The 23908-nt window shown below is 36.9% G+C and overlaps 1 protein-coding gene across 2 annotated transcripts in view; it reads left to right on the forward strand.

Annotated features, from left to right (window-relative positions):
* The window catches only part of LOC116175175 (protein apterous-like), a 57571-nt gene extending 33880 nt beyond the window's left edge, over nucleotides 1–23691 (forward strand). The window contains exon 2 of one of the 2 annotated variants that reach the window (XM_031493294.1): nucleotides 23177–23691. In XM_031493294.1, coding sequence (XP_031349154.1) covers nucleotides 23177–23686 — 510 coding nt within the window. In that variant the 3' untranslated portion in view covers nucleotides 23687–23691. The remainder of the gene's footprint in view (nucleotides 1–23176) is intronic. The other variant, XM_031493296.1, reaches the window with a different exon arrangement.
* The last annotated feature ends 217 nt before the right edge of the window (nucleotides 23692–23908 follow it).

A 23908-nucleotide genomic window follows, 5' to 3' on the forward strand; every position in this document is an offset into this window, starting at 1 on the left:
AAAGGGATTATTTATAAATCGGAAACGGTTCGACCTATTGTAAACCATTTAAAAATGTAAAGGACATCGAAATTGGTGAAAAATACCGAATTGTTGATATGGGCGTTATTGGTACCAAGTTTAGAGATTGAATTGTGCTCGAAACCGAAACCTTCAAGTTTCAAAGTTTTAAATTACATAACAATTACCTACCTGGAAGGCGTGTAATAAAATTGACATAGATATGTTAGGGCGCCTGTTTTTTCATTGACTTCAACCTCTAACTATAGAATATCTCTCTAGCTTTCTATTTCAGATATCGTGGTTTCGATTCCCAAAGCAAATAAAAAAAATTAAAAAAATTTTCTATAACCACGTGACCGATGACGTGGATTCAAGGTAATATCCAAGATAGTGGATGGAGTGAGACAGGTAGACAGATAGATGGTCCAAAATGGCGTCCAACAAAATGGCTGATTTAGTGACTAATAAAATGGCGACCGATGTAAGATGGCGCCCAACAAAATGGCGGGATTAGAGACTAATAAAATGGCCCCAAACAAGATGGCGGAATTAGAGACTAATAAAATGGCGACCGATCCAAGATGGCGGATTCTGTAACTAATAAAATAGCGACCGATTCAAGATGGTGCCCAACAAAATGGCTGAATTAGAGACTAATAAAATGGCGAGCGATCCAAGATGGCGGCTTTACGGACTAATAAAATGGCTCCCAACAAACTGGCGGAATTAGAGACTAATAAAATGGCGACCGATCCAAGATGGCGGATCGAGCGACTAATAAAATGGCGCCCAACAAAATGGCTGAATTAGAGACTAATAAAATAGTGACCCATGCAAAATGGCGGTTCTAGTGACTAATAAAATGGCGCCCAACAAAATGGTTGGCCACACCGCTCATTGGCTGTGACGCCACAGGGGAGGGGGGGTCTAAAGGCCCCGCCTACCGTATCCCATTGCCCAAGGAGAGGGGCATAGGGGGCGTCTCTGATTGGCTGTGACGTCACGGTCTCGTCTCTGATTGGTGTGACGTCACTTCCTGCCCCAGAACGAACATAGGCCTTCTACTAACGTCGTATAGACTATAGCCTTCCGGAGTACAGGTTTAGTTAATAATATTAATAATTTAAAAGAAAATAAATAAATTTGCAAATTATCGTAGCTAAATCGTGTGAGCGAAAAAAGTAGTGGCGGACGAACGGATGGACGGATTCGACAGGTGCAGCCTTGTTCCTGATCAAGGTCAGCGATAGCAGCGGTATGCGGTACAGTGTCGGAAGCCTCCGGTAAACTCAATTAGAGTAAAGGGAAACTCCAGAATCGGACGGGTTCAGCTAACGGCAAACTCCCGAGCGGGGATAAAAGCAAGAAATCACAAATCAATTAGCGGTGCCTTACCTTGCAATAAAATGGAGCGGTAAAAATTACTGTGTAAGAAAAAGCTGTGACAGGTGCGGCCGGTAAAGTAACAGGCGGCAGGAAAAGTAGTCTGGTAAAGTTTTACTGCCTCTGTCATGGAGTTACTCTCCATGACAGAGGTAGTAAAACTTTCCTCACATAAAGTAGGCATGAAAATGAAGGTTTCATGACGATTTTAGGTAAACGGTATGATTGCGAAATAAATTTACGGAAAAGCTCAAATTACGGTGCTTCCGAAACGTCACTTGCGAAAATGCAAAAGGAAAGTAGATTCCCTCTAAATTAACCGTTTACCTCATGTATTATAGTTCCAAAAATACGGAGACGGAACGTAGAAAATTCCGGGCCGGCCGGCGTATTCGGTTAATACTGTCCAAAAATTTAAACTTCCTTTAAGACCGCTTAATCATATGCTGTTTACTGCAATACATTTATTCAGCTACTGTTAATTGCACTTACTTAATTGGCCGGATTGAAGTTTATAAATTCAGCAGTCCAATTAACACCTATTGTGAAATGTTGGGATCAGCCGGCGGGGTCGGAGATATCAAGGTGATAAAAACCTACACTGCACGGTCTCGACTGGTTGTAAGCTTGTTTTTATATACCATTGGAAACCAAAATTATCAAGTACTTAACGGAATGAAAATTAATTCGTCCTCGTCTGCCAAATGACAAGAGCTTTCGGATGTCTTGACGGGAACGCCGGATTAATTACAGCTTTTACTTAGAGTAGGTGCGGCTGAAACACAACAACACGACACTTTTCGTAACGAAGCGCCTCTAGATACCGGGTGTTCATCTACAGAGTGATGACTAATACGGGTAAACGTCAAAGCGGAAAACGGGTGCTTCGTTACACTTGCATCGCTTAATTTAAAAACTGAAGGTCAGTTATATTTATCAATTTCATTCAAAGGCCACATTTTATATATCGATCTGTATCTCGGCAACGGAACATTGTAGACCCTTAGGGTTTTCAGCAATAGATTTGTACTATCAAGTTATTCTTGCATTACTTAATCTGAAAGCCTTTAAACTGCTACATTACACACAGAGGTAGTGGAGGAGGGAATAAGTATGCTCTTGATGTACTTTGGTAAAATTGTAATTTTTATTTTAATTCTAAAGAACATTGTTGTATAAAAATAGTTGCAAAATTAAGGTCTATATTGCACTAATGCGCTAAAGTAGCTCATTTTAGCACTCGAAATGATGACAAAATATCGTGATATTGGTTCATAATTGTAAAAACGTATATTTTTTAGCGTAACAACACGAAGTTGAGGTAAGCTTATCGACAGGTAAACAATCCCTACTCGCTAAGTTTGATCAGCGAGTGACCTAGATCGTTTATCTGCAGGGAAGGCTTCCCCACCGAAATTTCTTCATAAATAGCAATGTTGATCGAGTTTTCGATGGTTAGGATCAAGCAAGCGCTAAAATTTTTCTTGGTTCAGGTATCGGCACTTAACGAATGCCAAAATATCTTCAAAACGGTAGGTGTAATTAAAGTCCGGATGGATAGAGAAGGAATATATAATATATGCGTAGGGCCAATAGTTTCCAATAAATTTTTTTATCCGTCCATCCGTCTGTCCGTGTCAGGGACGAAATTTACGTACTGGAAAACCCTTGATGTCTGATACACAGCGCATTTTTTTTAGTTAAAAAAATTCTTATTGTTTGCGTTTTGTCCGTCCGCTCGTCCTGCCGGCCGGTCGGACCCACTTGTGCCGTTTTGAACTACTTATAGGGGAATGGTCCAAGAGTCCTGGATTTTTTTTGCAATAAGTAGCCTATACGTTGAAGGTATGCCAGACGACGACCATCAAATTTCGTTGTCTTGAGGGGAGCCCCCCCCCCCCCCCCCATGAATTATTTCCTATGGTGCTGTTTTTGAAAGTAAAACGTGTATATATTTACATACGACAACGAATTGGTCTCAGATTTTGCATACCTATGCCTTTAGTGGTGCTAAATAAAACTTTTGAAAACGGGGGGGGGGGTTAACATACGTTCTACCCTTCATGGTATTCCAATGAAAGGTCTCCTCGAAATAAATTGGTTTTTATGAACTATAACTTTCCCGCGCGCCTCTTTTTCGAGATCGGTGGATGACGGGGCCCTCCCCCCACAACCCCTTATAATAATAATAATAATAATAATCGTCATTTATTGGGATAACGGAACAAATACAGAATAAGAAATATAAAATAAAATAACTTCATGAAAAGAATAAAAACACAAACACCGTTAAAGCAAAAGGGCGAAGTTAAGAATGGTAGTGTAGTACTACACTACCATCTGTTCTACCACTTAACACTAGCTTCTTTACTTCTTCTTGATCAGTTATAATGGCAAAAAGTTCATAGGATAAATTGAAAATGAGAGAAAGGTAGAAGAAAAAAAAATCAAACAATAAAACAAATTAGCAATAGTAAAAAAAGTTCACGCCGATCATATTAAGAAAAGGGTCTGCACAAATACTAAGAGCTCAAATGAGGTTGCTTGTCGTTGTTATGGTGATCGCATATATTCCCTTGTATCTCTAGAACGGATAGTCGGAAGAGGGTACTCACAAAGTGCGATTGAGACGTCTGGAAGAAATATAGCCATTACTGATGTCACACTTTAAGAGCGAATATCTCAAAAACGGTTTGTCGAAGGAAAGTATTCTCAAAGGCAAAATGAATCGACGGGATCTAAGCAAAATACCTTGACAACGAAGTGTCAGAAGAGGGTTACTCATGCAAGGTAAGTGGATATACCTATTGGTATTGTCAAAGCTTTCAGTGAAAATATGTGCAGGATGAAATCTCGGAGAATTTTGAATGTATGCCAGGGGGCCTTTAAATGTTTATGTGGAAAGAGCCTCTTACGGATTAATCATTTACCAAGAAAGTAACCATCCATGGCATGCTACTATAATAGCTTATAAACCCAATCAGTTACTAAGATATATCGGTTTTAAAAAAAATGCGCTTTATCTGCACAAGAGTGAACAATTTTTACTTGTTTTAATTTATTCGCCAACTAAGCCAGAGAAGCCACAAGGACTCTATTTTGTATTATATTTCTATCTTGAACATAATTTAATTCATTTTGATCAATTTCGTCCGGGAAACAGTAAAATACACTGCGTGGACAGGAGCAAGATGTTTTATCATAATGAATAAAATACAAAAATGCCCCATCGTCGTTCGTACATTTAATCCATTTCGTTTTCAAATTGAGAGATAAATGGAAAACGGTTGAAAAATATTGTTTTTTTCCAGGGAGCACGCGAATGTGTAAACAATTCTGCACGCACCTATTTCCCATCAACGATAAACAACAAATCGAACTTCCACAGTTTTATCACTGCAATTATAAGGTGTCTAATTACCTATATCCTGCTGGAACACATAATAAAGTCCTAATCAATGTAAGATATTGATGTCGGTTATGGTTAATAATTATTTACCGTCTGGCCGTGTGTTTATCGTAGGTAAATTCTATGAGAACTTTACATCCTTTCGCATGTTGGGCTCTTCTAATGCATTTAGAAAAAAACTACGTGCATCCTTTTTCCCCTAAAAAATATGTATTTTCACGTTCCTGTACAGTCTTAGACGTAGACCAATTTTCTAATGTTTTTACTCCCACCGATTTTTAAGTTTAGACAAAGGTATCAATCAAAGGTATAGAATTGAAATTTTTCAGAATTAGTGCATTCGACAAAAACTATGCTAAATTTAAATTTTGAAAGTTTGGTGTGAGCGTTTTTGAAGTCATTCACTTATGAAAGCGTGGTGTCAAACGGCTTAGATTATTTAACGACCACGATATATTTATTATCAATTTAACGCTCGGAATCCTTTGGCAAAACAAGAAAGCGAGCGAAAATTATTGAAGCCTTGAATGAGTTACGACAACAAAATGGAACCGAAAGATCTATTGATCGTGTTCTACAACCAAAATCTGTGCATAATGAGAAATCTAACGATGTCATGGACCTTGTGCCGTTTACATGAAAGTCATTCGCCATAAATAAATTTGTTCGTGGCGCGCGGTGGTAGAAACTGATGATTAAACTGGGAAACCGCATTAAGAACAAATGTAACCAATAACATTATACAAGACCGATAACTGCTGGAATAGCATTAATAATTAAATCGAGTACCAGATTGTGCGTGCACCACGAGATAATAAATTCATTACCGAAGTGCAAATAATTCTAATTACTAGTCATGTGAAACTAGTGTAGGTCTATGAATATGCAATGAACTCGTACGTATATTGCAATTGTCGGACGACGATAATATAGTAAACTATTTACAGTTGGTTTTAACATGCGATTTTTGTCGCAAATCGTTTATTTTTTCTTTCAGAAATAATTTCATGTGCAGGTTCTGCGGTTACAGTGTCGCAATAAAGGGATTTATATATAAACAGGAATGCACATACATATATTATGTCAGAATGTACGTTCTATGTTGAAAGTTATGTACTAACGTAGGCAGGCACCTGTTAATACAATTAAAAAGCCACCAAACCTGTGCGCTTTTATTTTGTCTGTTGTGTATTAAAAAGCTGCTTTACTCGTTCATTGATCGTCTACCTATATTTGGCTACCCTTAGGAAATTACATCGAACTCTTCCTCAATTATACGGTCGGCTAAAAATCGGCTCTGAAAACATTGGTTCCATTTCCATTTTCCATATCGATTATTTTCCTACCTTTGAGTCACCAATTTATCCCCAAAGGCATGAAGCCAACTACATTTTTTTTATATCATTAGTGAGACCCCTGCTGAAATATTGTAAAAAATCTCAAAAATAGATTACAAAATTTATATATTTTTAATAGGTTCCTCCGTTCGCCACTAAACCTCTGTCTAAAGACGCCGATTTGTATAGTTTTTTATAGATCAAGAACTTTTTCCATTGATCCAGATTGTTTCGATCCTTTGCTTTCTCTATTTCTTTTGGTTCTTCTTTGGATTGTTCGGATTTTTCAATAACTTTAGGTTTCAACCTCGGTTTCAATTATTCGGATTTTTTCTTCCTTCGGTGTCATTAGTTGTTTCCACTTCAAATTCATTTTACTTCAGACATCCGTGGTCTTCTTTATTATTTCAATTCCTTTGTCTGACTACACTGATCCATCAGATATCTCAGATTCTAAAACTATGTCAGATTGTGAAGTTTCTTAGCCAAATTAGTATGTATTTTGAAAGATCGCAAGTGTCCTACGGATCTCAAAATTTGGAAGAACTCGAAAAACGGAAGAATTTAGTAAGAAAAAATTGAAAGAATTCGATAGAAAGAAACAATTTGATGAATTTGAATAATGTGGAGACTTACTTATTACACAAATTTTGATTAACACCTGAAATAAATGTTGGGCACGAAAGGAAAAATCTGACATGACAACTCTATCTGGGTCGCATAAAGGATTCCAATAAACACAATTAATTGATTGACAATGACAAAAATTTATTCCGAAAAGCATTAAACCAAATTAAACAAAATCCCAGAAAGAAAGAACAGCTTACAAACCTTGTTTGGACATAATACCCCGCACTCTGGCGGGCGACAATTAAAATAAGAGATCTTAAAGTTACTTACAGTTTTTATTAATGATCCAAATAAATGGGGGGCGTACAAGGCTTGCCATATAACGCGCACTAAAAATGATACAAAAAAACTTACTGACTGCTTCAGGAAACTTCACTTCTTTATTAAACTGAACTCGAACTAGCTTAATAAATAAGATACTTTGTTTACTCACACTCGAACTTTCTCTGAATACGGACAAACCGTTTTAAAAACAGTTTGACAAACTTTTAGTACTGACTGACTGACTGACTTTTATTCACTTGGCGATAACTTTAACCTCTTTTATTAAGATTTCTTAACTTCTCCTGCACATTTTAATTAGAAACCGACGAAATGCGTCTTTAACAAAACAAATACGGCTAGCTACCCGAGAATTTAGCGCAAAAAAATACACGCTCTACAATCGTCGTGACACTATAGCAGCCTCGTTTTTACGTTGTTTCCAGTATTTAAGGAAACACCACTTCCACTATACGATAAACTACTTCATGATTTTCAAAGACACCGCCAATCACAATTACACTTCATAACGCAGCTTCGAAGCTGCCCGCGTCCCCATTTACGCCGAAATAACGCGCACATCGTAAAACAAGCTCTAAAATTTAAATAAGAATTGCACTGACATACAAATTCAAATGACACACACCAACGTTGTGCTTATTTCGTAAATAATCCATCATATTTAATTAATAAATTGAAATATGCTCATATACAGGGTGTTCCGTCATTGTTTTCTGTGTTTAGACCAACAAAAGATCTACTTCAAGTTTCTAACATTTGTCAAATTATTCAAATTCATCAAATACTTCTTTTCTATGCAATTCTTCCGATTTTTTCTGATTAAATTCTATGATTTTTTAAGTCACATCCTAACTATTGAAATGCTTCAGACGCTTGCAATCTTCCAAAATACATACTTATTTGGCATTTTTTGATCGTTCACTAATGGAAGATACCTCGGAATCTTTTATTTCTTGAGAAATTCCCAGATTTTTTCCATTTTTCTAGATCCGTTCGATTCTCCAGTTCCTTTATGCTATTTTCTGCACTAAAAAGCCAAGTGAAGGAATAAATAAAAAACAACTAACACTCTATTAAATAATTCTACGAGAGCGAATTATTCGAGGCGGGAAGTTTCCTAGGGCGAATTTTCCGAGATCGAATTGCGCGGGCACAAACTGCTCGCACATGCTGCCCGCACATCATCAGGTGTCTAAGATTTTAGTAATATTCCAGATTTCTCAATTGGTTACATATTATTAATTAATATTATATATATTATATGAATATACTTTATGTTATATGTCTTTTTACTTTGATAATTCCTGTAATCCTGGCATTATTGCTGTTGAAAATAAATAAATAAATTAGATTGTGATTTAGACTATCTCATAGAATTGCACGAGAGCCAGAGCGACTACCACTCGCACCGGAACACATGATTTCACCACTTTCAGGATCCAAATTTAGGAAGCTACTGCTTAAATTGTATCCAAAACGAAATTATGTACTTCGTTATAGACATTTTAAAATTTATTTAAAATAGGGATTAAAATTGGTCAAAGTAAACCACATTTTACGTTTTAAACAGTCCCCATGGTTAAAAAAAATATTTCGATGTAAATACAGATATGCGCCAGCAATCTCAAAATGAATTTTATAAAAACTTTTATAAAACTATCGTGAATAGTGTTTATGGAAAGCTAATGGAAAATGTTGGCAAATATAAAGACATACATTTAATCACAAAATGGAATGGTCGCTATGGTGCTCGTGCCAACAATCAAAACCAAATTTTCATAGTTGCACAATCTTTGATAATAAATTACATGCTTATAGTCGAAATGAATAAGTTAGAAATATTCTTAAATAAACCCATATATGCAGGATTCACAGTATTAGATGTGTAAAAAACATTTATACTTATAAAATTTATATTTTTTAGATATAACTTTTGGGGTTCTCTGCAAAGTTTTCAAATTGCTCCGTTTCTTCGACTTTTCTTTATTTTTTAAATTCTTGGGACCAGATCCTTAAGATTCTTCTGATAAGACTTTTCATTTCTTTGGAGCCATTCAGATTTTCGGGAGTTTAGTCTCTTTTGATCCTTGGGTACCTTTCAGTTCTCCGGAAATAGGGCTGACTGCCCGAGAATTTGGCATAAAAAAATTTACACGCTCTTCAGCCGTCGCGAAACTAGCAGCCTCGCTTTCTCGTTGTCTCCAGTATTTAAAGAAATACCACTTTCACCATAAAACAAACCTTTAAGAAAATAATTGTTTAGTAAGTAAATCAGTACACGATTTATACTTTTACAAAACGATTCGTTTATTGGAGGGCTGTAATTTTTTAGGGAACTCAAACATTTTTGTTTTCTTGTTTGATATGTAATATTATAATGTTACGGAAATTAAATGTAATTCTCAATCTATGAAATAAAATAATCCAAATCTTTATCAATAATGTAAGTACAAATCTGTTCTTGCAAATAATTCTCATGGGTCGATTCCTTCAGGAAAAATTAAAATTATTTCAAACAAAATCAAGGCAAAATAATCGATCATTATTTTATATAGTTCAAAAAATTAAAGTAACGTGTAGTTATTGACGTGGGTACAATTCTCTTCTGCTACGAATCGACTTCATCTCATCAGGTAGGTAGGAAATAGATTGCTCCGGCACGGTACAGGTAAACTTACTGCACCGCCCCCGTACGCTGGCTTTGTGATGAATGCCAATTTTTCCGGAATGAAAATGAACAAAATGAACGTAATACCGCGGGTATTTATGCGAATGGCTAATCTTTATTGTATGCCGTTAAATACAAAGGTTTATTTCTTGTTACTAATTACTGGTTTCAATCAGGCCCTTAAATTCTTTTTCTTTGCCTTACAAACTACTGCAACTCATATATCTGCACACGTATAAAATTACGGTAATTTGTGACGAACTCGAATTTTAGGAGTTCTCTGTACGTTTTTACCCAAAATTAAATCGCTAGTTCTTTACTACTACCCAATAAAATGCACGTTCTAGTTCTTGAAAGCGGAACAAAACTTTCCCGGCAAGACACACCTAATGACGTCTGTCCAACTCCATTTTCCTTTTGTTTTTTTTTTGGACATAAATAATGATATACTGTAGAAGCGGTTGTCAAATTAGGTACCGTTATTGTTATGGTTGAAATATGCAAGGAAGCTCAAATAAGCCGTCTTACTTACACAATTGCCAACGGTGCAAATGACGAATTTTTTGACAATTGCGTTTTACTGTGTACCTACGCAGGTAGATACCGGAAAACTTTACCCAATTATAAATGGCATAATTTCAATTTGATACTATAGTTCCTATTCAGATTGTATTTTATCTAGAAAAGAAAAAATCATACTCTGTATAATAACAAATAAGAAAACTTAATTCCGGTGAATTGTTTCAATATAATGAATATGAATTTACTTCACGTCTTAAATGTTTTCTATCCCCCCGATCGCAGAGTTCAAATTGCTGGGACGACCGAAGCCGGGATTGCCCATCGCCGGGTTTAGATGGCCGGGATAACCGAAGCCGGGAAGTAAATGGTCGCCGGGAAATCGGTGCCGGGGTGCAAACAGATCACAATTTTCAAAAAAGACAGAGCGAAACCTCCAAACTTCGATGGAGATTTTTTCTGGCTTGTATTAACCACCACGACCTTACTAGTTTTATTTCTGGTATAATGATGTGTTTCTCAGTCTAAAGTCTAACCGTTCTGTATAATTCCCACAAAATCATGATGTATAATTCGAAGATTAATGTTGTAAGAGCGCCAATTGCAGTAATATCGCATTAACTAAACGTTCTAATAATTTTTCAGTCACGAATTTGTTACTTGACAGGCAGATGAAGCGAAGTGATAATAATAACACGGCAAACGCGTAGGGTGCCAAAAAGTTTCATGGGAAGTAATGGTTTATAAAAGGTCAAATTAGAAATCCGCCAGTGTGTAATTTTTAATTACAAAATTTATTATCACTTTAAATGACGTTTTAATTAAAATCTGATGGGCGTTCGAATAACAAATTGATTAATTTTTTTTAAAGTAAATTAGGTGCTAAAACGAATTTCCCGAAGATATAATAAATAATTAATAAAAACAGGATTTTTTTCTATTTTCTATTAGGTATAGATGCGATCTTGGAAGTGTTTGTTTAAAAGCGCGTGCCCTAGCTCGGTGATATGGGGGTCGTGACCTGCCCCGAGACGGACAACCCGACTCTGACAGCTATCACTCACGTTTTATATTATAATGCACGATTTGTCCGAGTTTACCCACTTATCTTGCGATGGAATGCGTACAACTTTTTCATGTCTGTTTATTCTTGCACCATTTTTTTGAAACTATCAATTTTAAGATTGCCCACCACTATAATATTACGTGCATTATGGGAACAAAGTTGAGCGTGCTAATATAGATACACACAAAAAACATGATGTTTTATAAAACGAATCATCCGGCATTCGCAGTTGACGTTAACGTGACACCTATACGAGTAACGGCAGTACTGTTAGACCTGTGTGGCCCGATGCAGATCTTTCAAAGATATTTTTCTGCCTACCTGAACTTCGGGATAAACTTGGCTGATACTTCATAAATTGTAATTTGACACATTTCGTCCTTTTTCTAGAGCCCATTAAGATGAATTGGTAACAAGTACTCAGATTTACCTTCATTTGATTCGACAACCACTGGCTAACCCAGTGAAAATTAACTCTTAAATACCTAATAGGTATCCAATCCTATGGATATGCAATTTTTACTCATCAGAAAAGCATGATAGATAATATAGACAAATCACTTTATAACATTTGCTGTCCATGAGAACTGAAAATGTAAATTGAATCGTCGACAATCGGGTTCATAATTCATAACTCGGGTGATTAATATAATCAAGCATGAAGCAAGTATTTAATCAATTCCGATGAGAAAAACGGATTTGCATCGTTAACGTACATACGCGAAAAAAACTCAAAGCAAGAATACCGCACCACTTTTTTTTTTAATCAAACCTGATACAATTTATTTAATTGAACATAATTTCTTAGGCGCCAATGCCATACCTGGAGAGTGGTAAGTAAAAATATTAGTAAATCGCTTGTCTTGTCGTCCAAAAAAAAATTAATCATTTCGCCTGCTGCACCGTGCGTTGATGTTTGGCTTTATTTGTAAACCAATGAAATGGATATCATGCACCGTTAGTATGCAAAGGAATTTTTTTGCAGCGCATGCCGGTTGCGCGATTAGGCGTGACGAAATTGATCTTCTGTTCGAATTTGAATCGTAAACAAATCGAGCCAAATACGAAACGACTCAATTTGCGATTTTATGATTTCAAGGAACTCTCATTACGCTTTATGTCGGCTTGTTTATCAAACTGATTTCGACATGTTTAATTAAATAAGACCTGTTCCCACAAAAATCAACAATGGTGTGCCGCAAGGTTCCACATAAGGTCCCTTACTGCTCGTTATTTGTAGAGGTGATCTTAAAGGATTTAATACTAAAAGTGTCGGTGATTTTGATGTTGTTTCATATTATCCTTAAAGGTACTTAACCGTAGTACAGACAGGATATCCCCTCATTCTTCTAAAATACTACCCTTAATGCATGCTCTGTTACTCTCCAAGAGAGTCCTTGCTAGATTTTTTTTAATGACTGCAATGAAGACATGCAAACAGAGTTCGTTGTCCTTTGGCCGTCGAAACTGTATACAGGATGTAACATATAAGTATGTATGAACAATTTAAGATGGAAGTAGCGGGGTGCGGTGACTGTTGTGTAACACAGAAAAGACCTACATCAACTTGTCCAACAACAAAAGTTGCATCGATTTCCAGTTTAACAGGAAATGATACCGGAAATTTTCATCCATCGGATAAATGGTGATATCGCATACAAAATGATATTTGCCCATTTTTTCAACTTAAGTTTAAGGTTACTATGCAACTGACTAATTTCGACCAACCACAAACTCGTCTCTATATCTTAAACCTGACTTAAGTTTTAAATAGTGTTGGAAAAACCGGGCCTTTACATAGTATACATAGTATACAAGATTAAATAGCGCTTGAGCATAAAATTCTCTTCAATAGGTTATAATTAAATAAATATACTACGACGTTAGTTCAAATATATAACGACAACAAATGGTAACACGACGGAAGCTACAACGCAACAATTGTTTATAAATACCTTTCTGATTATGTACCAGGACTTTTAGATGGCCACGACTTTCAATCCGAATAAAATCAGTCGTCCCCCTAGTTGTACTCTGCACGGACCGGTTACAGAATCCTAGGTGAGACCATTCCCTCGATGTAAAGCGAAATTGTTCGTCCACCTGTACTTTGCACAGACCGGCTACAGTCTTGTGTGTTACCGGAAGCAACCAATAGAAGATAGGAACAGCACCCAGCACGTGTCAGAATCTTCAGATTTCTTCAAATCGGAAATACTTTCCGCAGTTGGTCTAGCACTGAAGATGTCAAATCTTCTCTTCGGGTTGTTGGACGACGTGTACTCCTTGCGTAAACTGGCTCACGTTCAAAAGCTGCGAACATGCCTCTTATCACGAGTCGTGGTATTAGAGAGTTCCGTGCATATTATGGTAAGAAAGGTAAACGGCGAGTGGATAAAACGACACTGCATATAAATAGTCCTATGTGCCTCACGTTGAGTGCCAAATAAAAATCTTATGTGCAATGGCAAACGGTCAATAAAACCATCTACAAAGACCTGTCCAGCCAGCTGAAATAAAACAGGTACTAAGATAACCTTTAACAGAAATAATGATAATTTTTCTAAGGCACATCCAGCGTCCGCCACGACGAAAATCTCGATATTGACTTAAATTTTATTAATTTGAGAAAATCAGCAGCCTTAACCGCCTTTAAAATTCCAAAAAATTAAGCAACAAATTTGTAATTAACGCCTTATGTAATTTTAGGTACAAAATTTCACTTGCGAACTCTAGGTAATCTAGGTCGTAATTTCGACTTGATTAGTCACAAAACCAACCATTTTCAAATGACAAATTTATCCGACATAAATTGAAAGAAATATAGGAACTCAGGGTTAGAATAATGCATACCACGCAACAAGCGATCGATAAAACAATTAATTATTGAAAATTAGTCTCCAATCGTAACTGCGATAAATGATGCACAAACACTAAGTACTAGGTGATATTGGTTCGAAACTTTACTTCTCGACTTCAATTATAGCACTCGAATTAGATGACATTGGCTTACTTGTAATTACAATTATACTATTGACTCTTTGAAGGTGGACAAAGCTCACTTTAACGTGTATTGGGAAACTTAGTGAACGTTTGCGCTTAATTCGACTTTTCTCCGTGTATCGTAACACACATACACCTGAGCTTAACTCGACTAGACTTTCTTTTACAAAACTTTATAACTAACAGAACTGACTGACTACGATTCCGGCAAAAGTAACTGTTTTGCAACAAATAATGCCCAACAAGCAAAAAGTCACGATTAACGCCCTCCTCTTCTATTTAAAACAATTTCCCTTTCTTACTCCAGTTCCTCCTTTGTTAACAAAATACTGCGTTTTCGAAAGAATTAACATCTGCTTACTTCTTCGAGAATGCGTGCTTATCTTGAAATTAATCACCATACGCAGCGATAAGCCCCCTCGTCGCAAACGGAGATAACTTTTACAATAACAATAAATTTAATCTTTTAACACGTAAAATAAACTTTACAATTAAATAAACAAAGCCATTGCCCTTAGTAGGACGAAAGGACGGAAAGGTTGCGATAGTATGAAGTATACCCAAACCAAAGATTCGCACTCTTTTTCCCATACAAAAGTTGTGCAATTGAAGGGGACTAATCAATGGTGAACTTTAGGATTACCTTCACCTCGACCATCAAGGTTATTCCAAGGTTAACTTCAGAATTTTGAATTGAACTTCCTAATTTTGAACTCGTAAATGAGAAGATCGTTTCAACAATTCTCCACTTAGGGAAATGTACAGAAAACTAAACAAGAATGGCGAAACAATTACGATAACTGACAAGCAAAAGGACATTCAAATCTGACCTTGAAGCGAAGGTCATATTCGATACTAAGATTAGAGGGTTCCGTTCAAAATTCTAAAGCTGATCTTGAAATAAACTTGAAGGTAAAAATTAGCGCCTTTAGAACTGTACAACTTTTGTATGACTCTTGTTTCTAAAAAATATGATCCCGTCAAGTTATTACATCTCTCGGGATAATAGAATCACCCGGTATATAGGGGATTATAAGCGATTTGGAAGTGGATGAAAGGGGGTGATCAAAATCAATTACAATCAGGGAGGCCCAGCATTTCTACCCGTCACCACCCGACACCCACACCCATCCTATTAAAAAGCCGGGAAGTCCGCGCACAATCAGCTGCATGTAAATGAAACGGAAAAGAAATTATTTGGATTCCAAAAGATCAATTTTAATTCGCAAAACAGAAAATTTGAAATTTTTAGGAATCTTCGGTAGTCGGCAAGGCTGTGCGGTAGCCTCGTTGGGATGGTACAGTTCTCTCGGGTGACAGTAGGAGGTTTTAACAATTGCTCCTGGTCAAGAGGCGGTTTGCGGAACGGTCTCGGAAACGGGCGGCGGTCACCGGTGAAAATCTAAAACAGAGTTACGGCACACGGGGCCGTAGCAATTTCCCAAATCGGAAAGAAAGGACAAATTAACTAACGGTATCTACCTACTAGCAACGGGAAAGTGAAACAATGTAAACAACCTTCCTTTTATACTTCACGGAAAGAAAAGCAACACATGCTTACCTCTTCCAGCCGGCCGGCGTACTCGGGTGGTATCGTCCAAAAGTTACAACTTCTTTATTTAATTCCTAAGCCCCCGGGGCCCAAAAATCTGGGACATATTTCAAAACCTATAGTAATTAAGCGCACTTCTCATGACACTAGGCACAATCTAATCAGATCAGTTTGCTGCAACACAATTAATTAATTACGGTCCTGATTACATTAATTATACTCACTTGATTGATCGGATTAATATTTCTAAATTCGGTAGCCCAGTAAAGCCCATTGTTACATGCAATCGAGAAAGGTCTGCGGTAATTAAATTATTAGTTAATTAGGTAATAGTTAAACTGCACGGCATTGCAGTCAGTCGATGGATTTTTTACTGCGAACTTGTGAAAATTAGTCGCTTATCGGCGTAATTTTATTTATTTACCGGTTGGTGGAGTATGGCCGCCCCCGGATTTTTACATTCGTCCGATTAACTTAATTGGTAGTGATGGATCCAAATTTCTAGTGACTTGCACAGTTCTTTAATGTACTTGCAGAGCTCTTTGAGTGGACATCTCACGAAACGGAATGCCAAATTGAGCTTGATTTTCTGTCAAAGTTGGAACACATACCTACAGTCAGTCGCAATGGTACAATCTAGGGTACAATTAATTCCGAATCAAAACAAAATCGCCTAGCTAAATTATGCCCATTCCCGATTAAACAGAGATTAATAGTGGAATTATGTGGAAACCACCAAGAAGAAAGGTGTGATAGCTTAACTGCAATTCAAATTCGCCTCGCTATAACCAGGCGTAATTATGAAGCGAGCAGATCTCAACAACGATAGCGAAACGGCACATAAGCAAAGAGGTATGCATTGTTGCGAGAGCGGAAAATCTGGAGACGTCCGTGCATAATTAAATTCGCGATTATAAATATAAGATCTTAACGTAAATCGTAGACAATTGCTTTATTTTCTAAAACATAACAGAATAAAAAAATTTTATAAATATATGACTCGGATTCCACCTTAGGAAAGAAAAAATTAAGCACGCAGAGCCTTTTTTTTTCCTTAAATTATACCTTCCTGGTATATGTTTTAAACCTGCTCGTCACCCTAGGTGCTCGCATGCAACAAACCGAGCAGCTATTTCCCAAGCTACTGAATACATGTTATGAATACTGACAAGAGTTACTTTAATTTTTTCACCATAAGAAATCTTAATCTCTCCGTACATTCCTCTTTATATAAATAACGTACATGGATGGTCGCCGTTTTAAAGCCAGATACTTTCCCTAAAATCGATACATAAAATCTTTTTTCTCTCTAACTATGGGAACTTTAAATTGATTATTTATAGCTGAACTAAGTAGCCAGTTTCAAAGTCCATTAAATCTCTAAGTGGTAATTTAAGAATAATCAATGTCCGTGGAGGTTGTAAAATGCCCTGTAATAAAATCTGAGAGCGTTTATCTAATTAATATGTTTAAGCCGAGTACAAAACCGGAATATTATTAGTAATTTGTGCTTATAGATATTTCTAGCCATTCTTGGCACCAATTTGTAATTGTGGTAAATAATACCATCATAGGGTTCTTAGGGCGCAGGATCACCACAGAGAAGAGAATTTGATTCTAGTCAAATTTTGAAATTGTCCCAGAAAATCGAGCAATGGAATCTGAAATTAGTAGAATTTTATGATATCACATCACATTTTTTTAATAAGTTATTTGAAATAGATTATTTTTCTTTGTTTAACCTACAAACATTGGGATAGGGTTTATTACGAAAATAATTTTAAATTGTGAGAATACATATTTTGCATATATCAATGTACTACTGTATGGTATGGTATGCGATCAAGGGTCAACCCGGAAAACATCCGTCTAGCTGGCGCAAACAAATCAAAATTAAAAGAATTTTTATAATTTCTCCTCGTACGCTGCTACAAAGGGAAATCTCAATATTCACTTAAATTTAAAAATAATTGGGAGACTTAGTGGCCTTGATCAACATCTGAAATCGATGGATGCTAGAAAGTAAATCTGACATAAAGACTCGATCCGGGTCGCAAAGTGGGTTAGAATAAACGCACAATTATTTGATAGAAAATGATAAAAAAATTTTCGAAAATTTAACGAAAGCGCTGAAGTAAAGAGTTGCTTATAAAGCTTGTTTTTACATAGTACCCCGTACACAGACGGTCGATAGTGAAAAAATTAAAAAAATGACGAACTGCGGCTTCACCCAATCAAATATGGTGAAACGCTCAATGAAATACCGTAAAGAAACCTATGTACGCTTCCTAACGACCAGCAAGTTCCGTTTTTTCGGTAATTTCAGGTATTTAAAAAAAACACTACATCCACAAAAAATAATGTCTTCTTCCTGCTTTTACAGATAAAGCGCCAATCATAGTTAGCCTTGGTAACGCTGGCTTCAAACGAACGCGTCCCCACTTACGTCGATCTAAATGCGCACACCTGCATAACAGGTTACTTAATTGAATGAATTACAATAGCAATAAAATTGAAACAAGAAAATAATACGCAATTAACCTCAATTCGAAAATCGAAAAACAACTAGAGAAATGCAAATTTAATTAGAATTCTTCTATATAGCCTTCCTAGGAATTTGACTTAAGGGCAATATATTTAGGAATCGCTCACTTTTAGCAAAAGTAACAAAATTACCTTGAGATAAGCACACGGTAAGCTCAGGCAAAGTAGAGGTGCGTCGGGGTGAATAACGGGGTTCGTATACACTAGCAAAAATAAGCAAAAGGGAAAAGTAGTAATAGTAAACCGGATAGGAGCCACTTGGTCTTTAGTCACTTTCAAAAGAGAAGGGAGAATACTTACCAAAAGAGGAAACAAGGCAGACTAAGAGATCCTTGTTCTGGTCTTGAAATGAGTCAACATCAATCCCACTAAAATAGCGGAGTCAAGTAACAATTGCAATATCATCCATTTACTGAATACGCCGATCGTAGGTAAATTCCAGGTAGGTAAACGTAAAAGGTAATTGAAAAGAATTAACGATAAAGAAAATACTGCGTAATAATGTAACATATCTCGTTTTGTTTAAATGCAAATCAGATCCATAAAAACGTTTCAATGGAGCCATCACAGACATCAAAGAAAAAGAGAAACCACTCCAAAGATAATATAGTAAAGCCAAAACAATAAATCCCGTACGGTAGACACGAAGTAATAGCGTACCAAGAGACATTTGAGGACAGAAACGTCACCGAGGAGGAAGAAGTGCAGCGAATGCGTAAAATCAAATTAAAAGAGGAGAAAGCTACAAAACGTGTACTCTAGCAACCAAACAAAGAAGTAAGTACCGTATCATAAATTTGTCAAGACGATAAAACAAATCCTAGTTCTCAAAGCCTACTATTCCCTGGAAGAGTTTATTAGCGATAATTTAGGTATTAAGTAAATTAAATTAAGTAATCATAATATATTATGTTTATCAATATCATAGTTACATTAAATTATACTTATGATTTCTGGCATGTCCTATATCTATTATAATGGATCACCTGGATTAATAAAAGCATTATTATTATAAGTAAAAGAAACCTTTAACACTAGGATAGCCTCTAACGACAAGACAGAGAACTATAGGTAATGAGAAATCTACACTAAGATAATAACAAATTTACTACAGGAGTTAACTTACGAGTATATACTAACTAGTGGATTACAAAAAAGATACGTAAGGATATAAAAGTTAGAGCGAAAAGAATTTAAATAAACGAGAGTATATTTCGAAAGTTAAACGAAACTGTCTCCCAAAGACTATAGCTATTGAAAATCTTGATAGAAACTTTCCTGCAAATGAATGCGGTTAGAAACATTTTTTTAAAAGCTTTTTTAGAGATCCTTCCAGAACTGTTGCTAAACTTCTTGGACTAGCGGGCAGAAGCTTATTAATTTTAGCCTTCCTAGAAAAAGAACTATTACTAGAAATCTCCGTATAAAAAATCCTCTTCGAAATATTCTTAGGAAGGTTCTTATAATAATTATTTCATGAAAAAGTTTTGAAATTTTGTTTTTTTTTTTAAAAATCGTCCTTAAAACTACGAGGTCAAGTGAATCCAAAGGTTGGTTAGGGTCTCTAAATGACCTTTTTGGGATCTCAAACATTGATTTTGGCTAAAAATCGCATTAATGATAGGAAATTGGAGGCAGTTTGCCGCGAATAATAATCGATGATAAACTGTTGCACACCACTATGTGCAGATACGGAGACGACGATTTTCAAAAACAGTCATTTTGTATTGGTGACATTCCCAAAATCAATAATCGCCCTCGCAAATTAAAAAATTCGATTGAACGACTTCTTGGGCGATGCAATTTGTTGCAAAGAACACGTTACAGAGGGTTTCGTCAAAATTCGGAGCCTACTTGCAGTTTTACGAAAAAAATTGAAAAAAAATTGTCAATAATCGTCGCTGTTTTGATGGCATCTGACAGATTTGGTCATCGGGATTTTAAAAATACTTATGAAAAATACATTAATTTCAAGGAAGCATGGGGCATTCCACTTTGAGCGCCATTAAAAATTCAAAAGCGTCTACGCAAAATGACACCAAAGTGAAATTTACAAAATTCACCGAAATTGATGTAAAATGGGCATTTCCCAGTGAAATTCTACGAGATTAAGTGAGTTTGATTCAGATTTGAGACCTCTGTAGCCTTTTTTTGAGCCTCAAAAATAGATATCGACTAAAAATGGCAAAAATGTGATGTAATGGATAAATAGAGCGAGGCAAATCCGAGCCACGAACAAGTATCTATCAGAGCGAGGCGAGGCGGCGAAGGCGCCGGAGCCGAGTGTATGTCTTAAGGCGCGTATTCATCTGAGCACGAACAGGAACGAGGCAAGCCGAGGCCGAACGGATTCCTCGTTTGAATTTTGCTGAGGACCCAACGACGCAGCGATCCACCTGTGCTGCAGTAAATCCGTTGAAATGGCTGACCGGGACTGTTTGATAGCGGCTAGTGCAGCATTTATTGTAACAGCTGGGTTATTAAAAAAGAAAAGTAAAAAGAAACGCTGGCGCTCCTTATACCAAAATGGATTGACCACCAGAGGTCACTCATTTTTAAACAGCATGGTGGAAGAGGGAAATGGCCATTTTCGAAACATTACCAGAACGCAATGGTCGCGAGGCGAGGCAACTGAAACCAAAAACCGTCCACACTACATCGATTTCTAGCGCATTTTTTAAGAATAAAAAAAATGTGCTATTGTTTGCGTGTTGTCCGTCCGTCCGGACCCACTTTTACCGTTTTGAACTACTTCTAGGGGAATGGTCCTAGAGTTCTGGAATTTTTTGCAGTAGGTAGCCTATATCTTGAAGGTGTGTAGACGGCCATAAAATTTCGCTGTCCAAAAAGGGGCCTCCCCCCACGAATTATTTCCTGAGATGCTGTTTTTGAAAATAAAAGGTGCATAGCTTTTACATACGACAACCAATTGAGCTCAGATGCCTTTAGTCGTGCTAAGTTAAACTTTTGGAAAAGGGGGGGGGGCACATGTTTTACCCTTCATGGTATTCTAATGAAAGGTTTCATCGAAATAAATTGGTTTGTACAAACTATAACTTTCCCTGTGACTCTTTTTCGAGATCAGTGAGCGACGGGGCCTGTGGGGAGGGGGGGGGGTGTTAAAAATTAATGTTATCTCTCATTGTATTCTAATTAAAGGTCTCAACGAAAGGAACCGTTTTCTACCAACTACTGCCCTTCTTTCTGTCCTCTTATCAAAGTACGGCGAAGGGGGGAAGGGGGAGGGGTGGAACTAGTTTTATCCTTCATGGTACTCTAATGAAAGGTCTCAACGAAAAGAATTAATTTCTACCAACCATAGCCCTCCCTCGACCTCTTATCGTGATCGGGTATATTCCCTTATACCTCACGAACCGATTGTCGGAAGAGGGTACTCACAAAGGGCGATTGAGACGTCTGCAAGAAATATATCCATTGGTGATGTCAAAACAAAAGCTATTTACGGTTAAAAAAATGCGCTTTATCTGCACAAGAGTTGTGCACAATTTATACTTGTTTCTTTGATGTACCGACTCGGATCGGATGGCGTTGGAGCTGTCTCGGACCGCGCATCGCACAACAAAATTCTGTTTGCCGCGCCTCGATAACAGGTCCACACTTGGTATGTTCGTTCGGCCTCGGCTTGCCTCGTTCCTAGTGAATACGCGTCTTTATGAAATTCAAAATAAAAATTTGGGAGTGCTGATGTTTGACAGGGATTTGACGTACATACTTTAGCTACCTTTTTTTTTGCTTAAATGTCAATATTGCTTAAAAATCGCATTATACTTTGAAGTCAGTTCAATGAAAATAATCAATCGTGAAATATCAAACTCCATTACGATGCACATCCGGAGATAACGATTTACCAGAAAGATTTTTTTCTAAATTTTGCCTATTCATAAACCATATGGCAATCTTCTTTTCTTCTCTTGGAGTCGAACAATGTATCTATCATACGTGTAGTAGATGCTTTGGGAACGTCGCTCTTTCTGTTAGTTACAACTAAATTGGTAATGGTTATAAACGGCACCTTAGTTATTCGTATTCAATACGAAAATTTCGAAAAAAATTTGGAGAACTTAAAAATGTTCAACAGTATCAAAAGTTCACGGTATTTCATTTCGTCAAATTATGAGGCTATGTTACTTTATAGCATGATTTTTTTGGTAAGAATCTGGCCAGGATTTCTGCTGTAACAATTTACATTACGTAAGAGGTTTTATTAAAATTTGTCCACTACATTGTGCCCTGTCTTTCATTTGATAAACGTTAAATAGTGGATTTTTAAACCTTGTCACGCAGTAAGTGCGTCTAATAGCACAAGGGCATTATCTGGAGTGGAAAATTCTTGTAGTCAGATGCACAATTTACTCAAAATTATTGAAGCAAATATAGGATACATGCTGAAGCTGAAAGTCTCTGTGAAGGGTGGAAGATCCGACAAGCTACCCTTCCTCATTGCGATTTAAAAGGCGGTAGATGCTAAATTGTTAGCAGGTTCGAAAAAAATCTGTCCATGCGGGTGATGGAAGATGTAATACGCAACTCTCTCCCATTACTATTTAAAATGAGCTTGATGTCAAATTTGTGTTCCATACGACTACGTATGTCAGATGCGACATGCAGCGCCCTCTATCTTCTGCGTAGATTTATGCCAACTTAAAAGTAAATGTAAAGTTTACGCTTCGAATTTCGTGATACCCACCCCTTACATTATAAATGTTGTAAGACCATTCAAAAAGGTTTTGCAAAACTAATATCCTTTTTCGTTTTTCAGCAGCAGCACGAGCAGTACATAGGCCCGGCATACGACCCATCGCGCGACCTCTCGCCAAATCTTCCTTCATGTGATTCGTCAATGGGTGACGTAGATCCAAGCATTTCGAGCAGCAGTTCATGCAGCACACCGTCAAATAACAACCACCATCAATCTTCCTGCTCGTCGGACATTTGTAGACCACATCAAACCGATATATGCGCCCCATCGACCGAATTCAGACAGCTCCATTCCTACGAACATCAGATACCAAAATTAGAACATATACCTAAATTAGAGCCAATACAACCGTCGGCGACACCGCCCTCGTCGCCCAACAACAATAACGATATAGCCGTTTGCGCTGGATGTGGGATGAGAATTACGGATAGATTTTATCTGCAGGCGGTTGATAGAAGATGGCATGCTTCTTGCCTTCAGTGCTGTCAATGTCGAAACACGCTCGATGGCGACGTTACGTGCTTCTCGCGGGATGGAAACATATACTGCAAAAAAGATTACTACAGGTAAGCGATTTGAATATTATGAAAAACGATAGCGCAGCGATATTGTCGAATATCTTCAGGAAAGTTACACGCATCATTTCGCTCTTAATGCGATATGACACTTGATGTAAGTTATCTTTACAACTTTCTAGGTATAATGTTTCTTGCGTCTTAATCGGACGAGTGTCGGGCTTTATTTATTTTTTTCCAAAAAAAAACAGTTAACAACACGAATTTCTAACATGCT

The sequence above is a fragment of the Photinus pyralis genome, unplaced genomic scaffold (genome assembly GCF_008802855.1).
Source record: "Photinus pyralis isolate 1611_PpyrPB1 unplaced genomic scaffold, Ppyr1.3 Ppyr1.4_LG6, whole genome shotgun sequence".
Lineage (NCBI taxonomy): Eukaryota > Metazoa > Arthropoda > Insecta > Coleoptera > Lampyridae > Photinus > Photinus pyralis.